We start from the raw sequence: 10,560 nt of genomic DNA, 5'->3' as shown, positions 1-10,560 counted from the left end.
AAAGCATGAACAGGAAAAGCTGTCGTATATTTGTTCGCATACCAAATGATCAATTCCAAAGTGTTTTACCAGGGAAGCAAGGGACCAATTTAATCAATCGATGCTAATCATGAAAGAGATATTACAATAGGCAACACATTCTGGGATCCTCATATAAAAAGCTCTCAAAGAAACTTTAAAAAGGGGTGAGGGGTAAGACATTACCAAGACAACCATCTAAAAATGCTTCTATTCATCTATCCAAGTGGTTACATAATCGTGACCACGATGATGAAGTTTCTATTGACTTTTAGTGGACCAAGAAGACACAAAAACATGAAAGTTTCAAACAGTTAAGTTGATAAACAATGATAGAAATGATGGGGTGAAGGAACTAGTGGTAAACATGCAAATCTCCAATTAATTACCTATGAGAACCAAATCTAAGAAAGAATACAACAACCACATAGTTCCCTGAGATATTATTGACCTGAAAAAACACCTTCTGTTCTGTAAAATAATGCCATCATCTTTCAACTTCTCAAACATTACAGAAAGAAGATCCTGTTGCAGAACACTTGTGTTAATCTAATCCATTAACTAGTCCACACACCTCGTCAGGTTTCCTGCCTTCCAAGTAAAACTCATCTTCAAGCCATGTCAGGCACAATCACTGACAGCACTTTGAATAATTTCAGATAAAACTTCCAACCAATCATTTCTAGAAATTCTTGCACACTTCCCTGAGATATTATTGACCTGAAAAAACATTTTACTGTAAGCCAAGTTAAAGAATATATGTTACTTGTATTTTTAAAATGAATCAGAAAATTATTGATGAAAGAAGACAAGCAAAGCCACTCTACAAATTGGTTGCATTTGTAAAGACACAATGATGAAATTATCGAAGACCTTTTCTTTCTTGAGGCTATAAAAATTTTATACAGGATACTTAATATTTTTACATAAATCAGGAATTAACCATGTCTTTGTTATTCATTCAGCTGCACTTTATTAACAGATCTTTTATTCACCATACTTCTATGCATCAAGAAGGAAATTTAATGTCAACAGTCTATCCATCCTCATAATCATTAATTAGAAAGTACAAAGATCTACAAGATAACCTGCATTTCATCAAGGCAGCAGCTGCATCCACAATGTTACAATCCCAGATTCCTGCAACCAAATCAGTAAAACCAGAAAAAGAGAGAAAGAAAAGAGATAGAGAAGAGAAGAGAGAGAGGAGAAACCGCAGAGAGCCTCAATGAGAGAGCAGCCCGCGATCAGTCCAGAATGAGGCTGATCGCAGGGTTTCTTAAAATATATAAGTGTAATGATAATTGATACGTGAACAAGTACAAGACTGCCCCCAATACAAAAGAAATAAACCCTAACACCATATAGGGACTCGATAGGACAGAATTGCTCCTATCGGGTCCAAAGGAAGGCACTAATCCCGATATCGGGATTAGCTCTTCTTAACACTCCCCCTCAAGCTAGAGCATATACATCACCCATGCTTAGCTTGGTACAACCACTACGAAAGCTAGGAGTAAACAAAGACTTAGTAAACATGTCAGCTAACTGATCCATTGAAGGAACAAATGGAGTCTCAATCAACTTCTTCAGAACAGCATCACAAACAAAATGACAGTCCACCTCTATGTGTTTGGTCTCTCATGGAAGACCGGGTTACTAGCAATGTAAATAGCAGTTTGGTTGTCACAATACATCTTCACTGGCTTGGGATTTCCAACTCTAAGAGTAATGACCGCAGCCACATCAACTCAGCAGTGGTATAAGCCATAGCTCTGTACTCTGCATCTACACTGGACCGGGCAATAGTATTTTGCTTCTTGCTACACCACGTAACAAGATTACCTCTAACAAAGGTACAGTATCCAGTGATAGATCTCCGATCACTAGCAGAACCAGCCCAATCAGCATCAGAGTAGCCAACTAGATCCATATGCCGATTAGGAGGTAAATCAACCCTTTTCCAAGAGCACCTTTCAGATAACAAAGAACATGGACACCAGCATCTCAATGTGCTTTCTGAGGAGACTGCATGAATTAACTAAGAACTCCAACAACAAAAGAAATGTCAGGACGAGTCACAGTTAGGTAAATCAGCTTGCCAATCAAAACTCCTGTACTGATGTACATCTTGAAACGGTTCACCATCATCAACACCAAACTTGTGGTGAGGGTTCCATAGGAATATCAACAGGTCTGGATGCAAGCATCCCAATTTCAGATAGAAGATCCACAACATACTTTCTTTGAGACAGACTGATCCCTTTCTTACAGCAAATCACCTTAATCCCGAGAAAATAATGGAGATGACCAAGATCCTTGGACTGAAAATGGCGCTGGAGGTATACCTTTACTTCAGAAATACCTGCCTTATCATTGCCAGTAAGAATAATGTCATCAACATATACGCCAAGACCACCAGCTTGTCACCTTTGTGACAAACAAAGACAGAATGATCAGAATAGCACTGAGAAAAACTACACGTGACCATGATGGAACTGAACTTGTCAAACCATGCTCAAGGAGATTGTTAAAGCCCATAAATCGCCTTGTGCAAGCGACACACACGACCTGTATTCTCCCCCTGAGCAATATAACCATGTGGTTACTCCATATACACCTCCTCCTGGAGATCACCATACAGAAAAGCATTCTTGATGTCCAACTGAAATAACAGTCAATCATAGTTGATAGCAAGAGAAATAAGAAGGCGAACCGAGTTCAATCTGGCAACCAGAGAAAATGTCTCAAAGCAATCCACACCATAAGTCTGAGTATACCCTTTAGCAACCAGACAGGCCGTTAACGGCTCAACAGAGCCATCAGAATGATACTTAATAGTTTACACCCAATGACACTTAACCAGATCCTTACCAGGAGGTAAATCTACCAGGCTCCAGGTACCACGACTCACGAGAGCATCTATTTCTACATCCATGGCAACCTTCCATCTAGGGATACGGAGGGCATCATGCTGGGAATGGGGAATGGGGTTGGTGGAAAGGGATAGTGCAAGGCCATGGATGGGAGAGGGAAGATGAGATAATGACATAAAATTAGCAATAGGATACACAACCATGGATTTCTGAGTGTAGGAAGATGTACCTTTACAATGTGCAATTGGTAAGTCATCAGGCGGAGGAGGAAGAGGAGCTTCACCAGCAGAAGACGACAGTGGAAGGAGTGAATTTGCAGGGTTAATGACCTCGCCACCTAGTTGTCCAGTCTTCTTCCTGCGCTAATAAACCTGCAGGGGAGGTTAGTCACTGGAACTAGGATCATCAGTAGGGGTATAAGAGAGGGTATGGGTCGAGGAGGTGGATAAGACCACTCTGGACTAAACTGGGACAACTGAGGAGAATAAAATGATGTACCTTCAAAAAAGGTCACATCAGCATTGACAAAATTTCGATGAGTAATGGGGTCATAACACTTATATCCTTTTTAGGTATGAGAGTAACCCAGAAAGATGCACTTAGTAGACCTCAGGGATAACTTATCAACTTGCATATGCAGATTATGAATCAGAAAATTACACACCCAAAGATACGGGGTGGAATAGTAAAACGTGGTAAATTAGGTAACAGAACAGAAAATGGAGACTTATCTACCAGGATAGAGGATGGCATGCTATTAAAACACCATCACACCAAAAATGTTTAGGAACATGCATGTGAAGCATAATGGCACGGGCAACCTCAAGGAGATGCCGGTTCTTGCGCTCAGCTACCCTATTTTGTTGTGGGGTATATGCACAACTAGTTTGGTGTATCATTCCATGGGTATCACAAAACTCAGATATATCAGTTTGAGCATATAATAAAGCATTATCAGAACGAAAAATTTTAATAGGAATGCCAAACTGAGTCTTTATTTCATTATAAAATTTGTGAAACACACGTAAAAATCCAAATCTTTCCTATAACATGTACATCCATGTAAGGCGAGAATGATCATCCACAAATGTGACAAAATAGCGGAAACCAAACCTGTTACTGACTCTGCAAGATCCCATACATCAGAATGGACTAAAGAAAATAAAGACGGACTACGAGACACAAAGCGAGATGGGAAAGACACACGATGATGTTTACCCAACTCACATGCCTCACACTCAAACCTAGGGACAGACTTAAAACTAGAAAAAAAAAGTTGTAACCTAGAAAGTGACAAATGACCTAAACGACAGTGCCATTGGAAAGGAGTCACATCCCCAACAGCTATAGCAGCAGCAGTAGGAGGGCAGCCGCTATAGACGTAGTATAACCCATCCTTTTCATGCCCACCACCAATCATCTTCCTCGTGTGAAGATCCTGTGAATATCCTGAAAGACACAGTAGGAGGGAAAGAAGGTTACTGAGTAATTTAAAGAACGGGTTAATTGACTTATAGAGAGAAGACTTAATGGAAATTGAGGGACATATAAGACAAAAGATAAATTAATGGATGGGGTAGGTGAAATAGTCCCATGTCCAAGGACTGGTGTGGAAGTGCCATTAACAAGGATAACAGAATTGGAACTGGCGTTAGTAGAAAAATTCTTAAAAAGTGATGACTTATCGGTCATATGGGCAGAGGCACTTGAATCAATGATCCAAGGAGTAGATGTAGTAGTAAGAAGGGCTGAAGTACCTGTGTGGGCTAGAGTAGCAGCGGATGTAGACGCACCATTAGATGTATTAGAGGATGCCTCAAAAGTATGCAAGCGCCGGAGCAACTGATTGATGTCATCACGCAGACCGGTAGCTGAATCTCCTGAAGAAGGTGTTGGCTTAGGATCAACTGGAGCCATTATGTCAGTACCATCGTCAGACACTGCATGATTAGGTAATTGTGTTGCCCACTCTGGTTTGCTATGATTTTCCCAACAAGTCTCAACAGTATGGTTGGGCTTTCCACAAAAAAGTGCACTAGCGAGCTGAACGATCAGAGGGCTGTCCACCAGATCCTCGACTAGCTGACCCACGACCTCCCACAAGACCGCGACCACGTCCACGGTTGGCATGGAAGGTAGAACTATCTTTGGTAGGTTGATCAGGTTTAGTGGAGGAAGTAATTTGCTGCAGTCGTGAGTAGGTATCATTCAGAGTAGGTATAGTATCCCCTACAAGTAAGTAACCCTTCACTGCCTTCAAGTCATTGTTCAAACCAACCAGGAATTTAGAGACGAAGAACTCGTTTCGTTATGCTGAGCCTTCAACTTATCAATGTCAGTGATCAAGGGTTGGAAGACATTGAGTTCTTCAACCATACCTCTGAAAGTACTATAATATTCGGAAAGTGGCTTGTCCGACTGGCGAGACTGAAATAGTTTTTCATAGATATCGTAGATACGGATCATGTTCTTCTCCTGAGAGTAGGTCTCCTTCAAGTCATTCCATACTCCCTAGGTAGTAGAATGAAATATGACATTGGCAGCCACATCTGGTTCTATACTATTCCATAACCAATGTCAGATTTTTTGGGAGGATCAGAGGTAGTGTAATCAAGCTTATCATTCGCCATCAGATAAACTTTGACTGACTTAGCCCAAAAAAGGTAATTCGAGCTTCCCTTAAGCTTAATATAAGTAATCTGGACATTCACATTTTCCGATGCAGAGGAGTTAGTAGTAGGAGTAGTAGTAGTCTTGGTCTTAGCCATGAGAGCAAGAATTAATGATAAGTATGTATTGCAAAGACAACCAAATAAGGAGAACTCACCAACCAGATCTGAGAAACAGAAGCCAAAGAGCAATCGGACCCCAAGAAACCGACAAGAAATCCAACCGATAGGTGCTGCTGGTAGGGTAATGTCGACCTTTGTAGGAGGAGCAAAGGAGGCTTCAAAAGTCTAGTAGAGTACGTAGAGAGGTAGTCAAACAGCAGCACATTAAACCGTAAAAACCTGCAGAATTGTAAATCAGCTTCAGCAATTCCAGAGAACAAGGGCTGAATCTATGTAGCAGTGGTAGGAAGGCCTGATTGTGTTTATATCATTATAATCAGGTCAAAGAATTAAGGTAGGAGTAGCAATAGGTGGCTGCACACCAAAGAGGAGTAGCGCAGGGTTGAGATCAGCAGAGAATGATAATGTCAATCCTTGATTTGATTACAGAAGCTCTGATACCATGTTACAATCCCAGATTCCTGCAACCAAATCAGTAAAACCAGAAAAAGAGAGAAAGAAAAGAGAAAGAGAAAGCGAAAGAGAAGAGAGAGAGGAGAAACCGCAGAGAGCCTCAATGAGAGAGCAGCCTGCAATCAGTCTAGAATGAGGCTGATCGTAGGGTTTCTTAGAATATATAAGTGTAATGATAAGTGAACAAGTACAAGGCTGCCCCCAATACAAAAGAAATAAACCCTAACACCATATAGGGAACCGATAGGACAGAATTGCCCCTATCGGGTCCAGAGGAAGGCGCTAATCCCGATATCGGGATTAGCTCTTCTTAACACACAATTTCCATAAACTCTTCAACTTTTATGAGCACCATTCTATTGCACTCGTGTGGGTTACTATATTTCAAATTACTTTTCCTTTATAGATAACACAAGAATTTCAGCGAAGAAGTAATATCACCATATTCATAGATTGCTAGATTGCATTAACATCAAAAGCATGTATTCGAAAATCAAATTTGCTACTTCCTTATTTTTTGTAAAGAATTTATCAGAGACAAAGGCCAAAGAGAGAGAAAAAAAGAATCACAAAATAATGGAAAAACTCGCCAGCCCAAGGTTATAGCAGAGGCTCTGGTAGTTCTATGGGACAAGAAGAGAGCAAGTTATGCATTTAGTGAGAAGTTGAGAAAGCCCCAAAGAAAGTTGAAGGAATTAAATAAGTAGGAGAAAGGAAATTCAGATATTTGCAAAGCCATTCCCTCATATTAGACAAAGGAACCAACCAAGATAAAAAGTTGAAGGCATGAGATAAGTAGGGGAAAGGAAATCCAGAAAATTGTAAAGTTATGGTCGCGGAATAGACAAAGGAATAGATAGATGGAGAGATAGAAGGTAGAAATCACGTACTATCATTAGCGTAGAAGGATGTAACAGCGGAGCAGAATTTAGAGTATGGTAGGGTATCTTCAATGGAGGAGATGAAATGGAGATGGCATTCAAGAGCTATCTGGCTGAAGAAGTTGATAGAAGCAAAACATTTCCGAAGGATCGGTACTTCTTGATGAACAAACACCATCAGAAAATCATAAGAGGGAAATAAATTGGAGGCGAAAGAAGAAATGACACAGTTGAGAAGTATATATAGAACAAATTTCCTATAGGCTGAAGCTTGATAGCACTATACTTAAATCTTTAAAGAGCAGGACGGGATGGAATGGCCAATTAGAGACGTTAGAAATTTAATAATTTGGTATATTATACCTGGGATACCTCCCATTTTATATATTATGGTTGGGGTACCTCATGTTTCATAAATATTATGTTTGGAGTACATCACATTTCATAAATATTATGATTGGGGTACCTTCTTTTTCAGATTTCCAACTTTTCCCACAGATATTATATTTGGCGACACTCTTTTTCCACTCCTCTGAACAAGCAGAAGTTAGAAGCACCCCAATCCATCCAAGTATATTCAGATTTCCCAGCCACCCAAGAACTAGAGTTCTGCAAAAAAATTCAAAAATGGCAAATGGAGACAGATGGAGGGAGGGAGGCAAAAAAACCCCTCCTGTTTTGAAGCTCTTCATGTACCAGCAAACCCTCCCAACTGTTGCCTCTAAATCTTGCCAAAAATGGCCATTACAGCATCTATCAGTACCATTACTGCAAGGAGAAGGAGAAATGGAAAATATATTCAAAATATCAAATGAGGAGAATAAAGACATGGAGAGGAAGAGACTAGAGAGAGAAAGTCAAAGCATATCTAATTATGTATGGGTAACATACTAAACATCATTACAATGCAATCCAAATAAGAATGCTCACCCCTTGTGCCTCTCCACGCCAAATGGTAGCACCTACAGATACTACCAAAGCATAATTTACAAAAGGCCACCTACAACATTGGGGGAGAAAGAAACAGAGCGGGAATGATGCAGAGAGAGAGAGAGGGGGGGGGGCTCATGGGGCAGGTCTGGCAGGCGATCTCTGGGGTGGGTGTAGCTGGTGGCAGACCGCAGGGGAGAGAGAACGGAGAGGCTGTGCTGCAGGGTTCACAGAGAAGGGGGAGGGAAAGAGCGGAGGGGCATGAAAGTGTTGCCGGGTTCACGGCAGAGAAAGAGAGAGAGAGAGAGTGGGGGAGGTGGGGGAGGTGGTGTTGCAGGAGGCTGCGGAATTGACAGGGTGAAGGAGGGAGCAAAGGGCAGGGATGTGTGGGGAAGAGAGCAAGGGATAGACAGAGGGGGAGGGAAAGAGAAACAGGAGGGAGGAGGTGCTGCGGGAGAGAGAGAGAACAGGGAGGGAGGGGTGCTAGGGGAGAGAGAGGGGGGAGGTGGTGTGGAAGGTAGAGAAGTACAGGACACTGGAGGGAGAGATGCAAAGGGCGGCAGCCAGACATCAAGGGAGACAGCTGGGGGAGTCCCGGCGGTGCTCCATTTCTTGGAAGCAGTGGCATTAATTGAATCTGGCCTTCTCCAGAAAGACCACATCCATTTAGTTGGAGGACGTGGCAACACTTGGGAGGAGTTTCTGGAGGTGGTGGGTGATATGGGAAAAAGTTGGAAATATGAAAACGGGTACCCGAAACATAATATATCAAAAGTGAGGTACCCCATGAATAATTTCTCCAAACATTAGGTACCCGGATGTAACTTAACCTTTAATAATTATATAAACAATGCAGGAATTCCATAAAAGAAGAAATCATGGAAGTTGCAAGGGAGCATCATGATACAATATTACAGTAAATTTCGACAGAAGCAGACACACTAATGACCACATGACTTCTTCTCTGAAACCCATTTTCCTCTTTTCTTGCCTCCAATATCAGCTCCCATAAAAGGAACTTCACCCCCTAACCAGTCATGACACATGCTGTCCGTTGCAGGAAAAAGAAAAATAGAGCCAAACAAATGTGGAAAAGAAAAGATCAAAGAGATTCACCACATATACCATGTTTTACATTGTTGCAATATCTACAACTTGAAATAAAGTACTTCATTCTCCAAAAATAACATTTTGCAATTTGCACAATGACAGCAGTTTTTTCTTCCAATTGCGACAATAAACTAGTATATACACAACTGTTCGAAATTGCCAAATCCTTTTTACCCAGCTTTGCAAATCCTTCTATGGGTACAACACTTCAATCAATAACTCATTCAGAGGCCAATAAGAGAAAAGAACTAAATAAATATATAAACCATTGATTTAAAGAGACAGTCCCTGCCTCTTTCTCAAGCTGCTACTAAGTAGCCAAAGCAAACACAAACTGGGACCCTCGTCAACAGCATACATAAAGTACTCTTTTGGCTGCACTTTTCACATTCAACAGCTCTGTTATCTGAATTACCATCATGTTCAATAGCATTCAGAGCACCAGTTAGTTTCCTTTTCACTTCATCCCAAGCAGACGCTGAGTCTACCTGTTGGTCATTCTTCTCTGCACTGCAAATGGAAGTTGTCTACACATATGTATGTAACTAAGGATAACAAGAGAAAGTCAAAAGCAAAGTATTTCCTCAGATCTTACTCTTAAGAAGTCATTATATTCATTATCCATACTAAAATACCACGTAGCGTAAAATGGATGGATGTTTGTACACAGGTATGAGATTCCTGATATGCAATGCTTCATGCCGGAAAATGTCAGCATCAAACGTCCCTTTTCTTGTGTGGAAGGGAGAGGGGAGGGATTAAGAATGTACTTATGACATAGCTAAAAGAACAAAATCACATGCCCTCACCTCACAAATAATAAATATGCTTACCCTTACCTACCAGATGAGGTAGAGTTTGCAGGGAGCACATTATTGCCTGCAATGCTATTTCTATTACTGAAACAAGTCTTCTCAGAGGGCACCACCCCAGTCATATATGCAATGACTAAACTGGCCATCAAAAGAACTTGATCAACAATGGGCACCCACTCCAATGGGATTGCATTCTCAGGATTTATCGAAGTCCCTAAGAAACACCACCTCAAGGAAAATTCCCTGAAACACTGACTTCCACCTGAGATTTTGGCTATAGGTGAACCGAGTTCCCAAGCTTCACATGATGATAGTTGAACAAAAACTTTCTGTATCCCATAGGAATGTTTTCTGCCACAACAGCAATGAAGTGAAGCATAAGAATAAGGATTTTCTCATCTCTTCAGATTCCATAGCATACCGCCTGTGCATAGTTATCTTGATGCTGAAAATTGGCTGCAAATCCAGCATATCCATGCCAAGGAATAAAGTCTAGAGTGATCAACATGTGTGTCATATTGTGTTCAGTAAAAAATCATCTGTAAATGCTATACAAAAACAATTGAAAAGATGCAATTCATGAAACCTACCAGTTAAATAAATCCATACCATGATACCACAGTAGTATAAGGCATGAAGAGATTCAATACAAATATATTGGATTGGTCAAGGAGAAAGAAAGAGA

At 40.8% G+C, this 10,560-nt stretch overlaps 1 protein-coding gene across 3 annotated transcripts; it reads right to left on the bottom strand.

Annotated features, from left to right (window-relative positions):
- Positions 1–261: 261 nt before the first annotated feature.
- On the bottom strand, positions 262–9,885 carry LOC122063069. 3 transcript variants are annotated; one of them, XR_006135195.1, is made up of 3 exons: positions 7,951–9,885; positions 7,487–7,788; positions 262–738 (listed from the first exon to the last, which is right to left on the bottom strand). XR_006135195.1 is itself a non-coding variant. In XM_042626724.1 (3 exons), exons 1-2 carry the CDS (start codon positions 5,100–5,102, stop codon positions 3,889–3,891), a joined length of 906 nt encoding a protein of 301 aa, XP_042482658.1. In that variant the 5' UTR covers positions 5,103–7,477; the 3' UTR covers positions 262–738; positions 3,124–3,888. The 3 variants fall into 3 exon arrangements, 1 of the variants encoding a protein (XP_042482658.1); XM_042626724.1 differs by lacking the exons at positions 7,487–7,788; positions 7,951–9,885 and adding exons at positions 3,124–4,343; positions 4,652–7,477; XR_006135196.1 differs by lacking the exon at positions 7,487–7,788.
- Positions 9,886–10,560: the final 675 nt, after the last annotated feature.

The sequence above is a fragment of the Macadamia integrifolia genome, unplaced genomic scaffold (assembly GCF_013358625.1).
Source record: "Macadamia integrifolia cultivar HAES 741 unplaced genomic scaffold, SCU_Mint_v3 scaffold1188, whole genome shotgun sequence".
NCBI lineage: Eukaryota > Viridiplantae > Streptophyta > Magnoliopsida > Proteales > Proteaceae > Macadamia > Macadamia integrifolia.
Note: the sequence above shows the minus strand (reverse complement) of the source record. Positions and strands in the feature narration are given on the sequence as shown.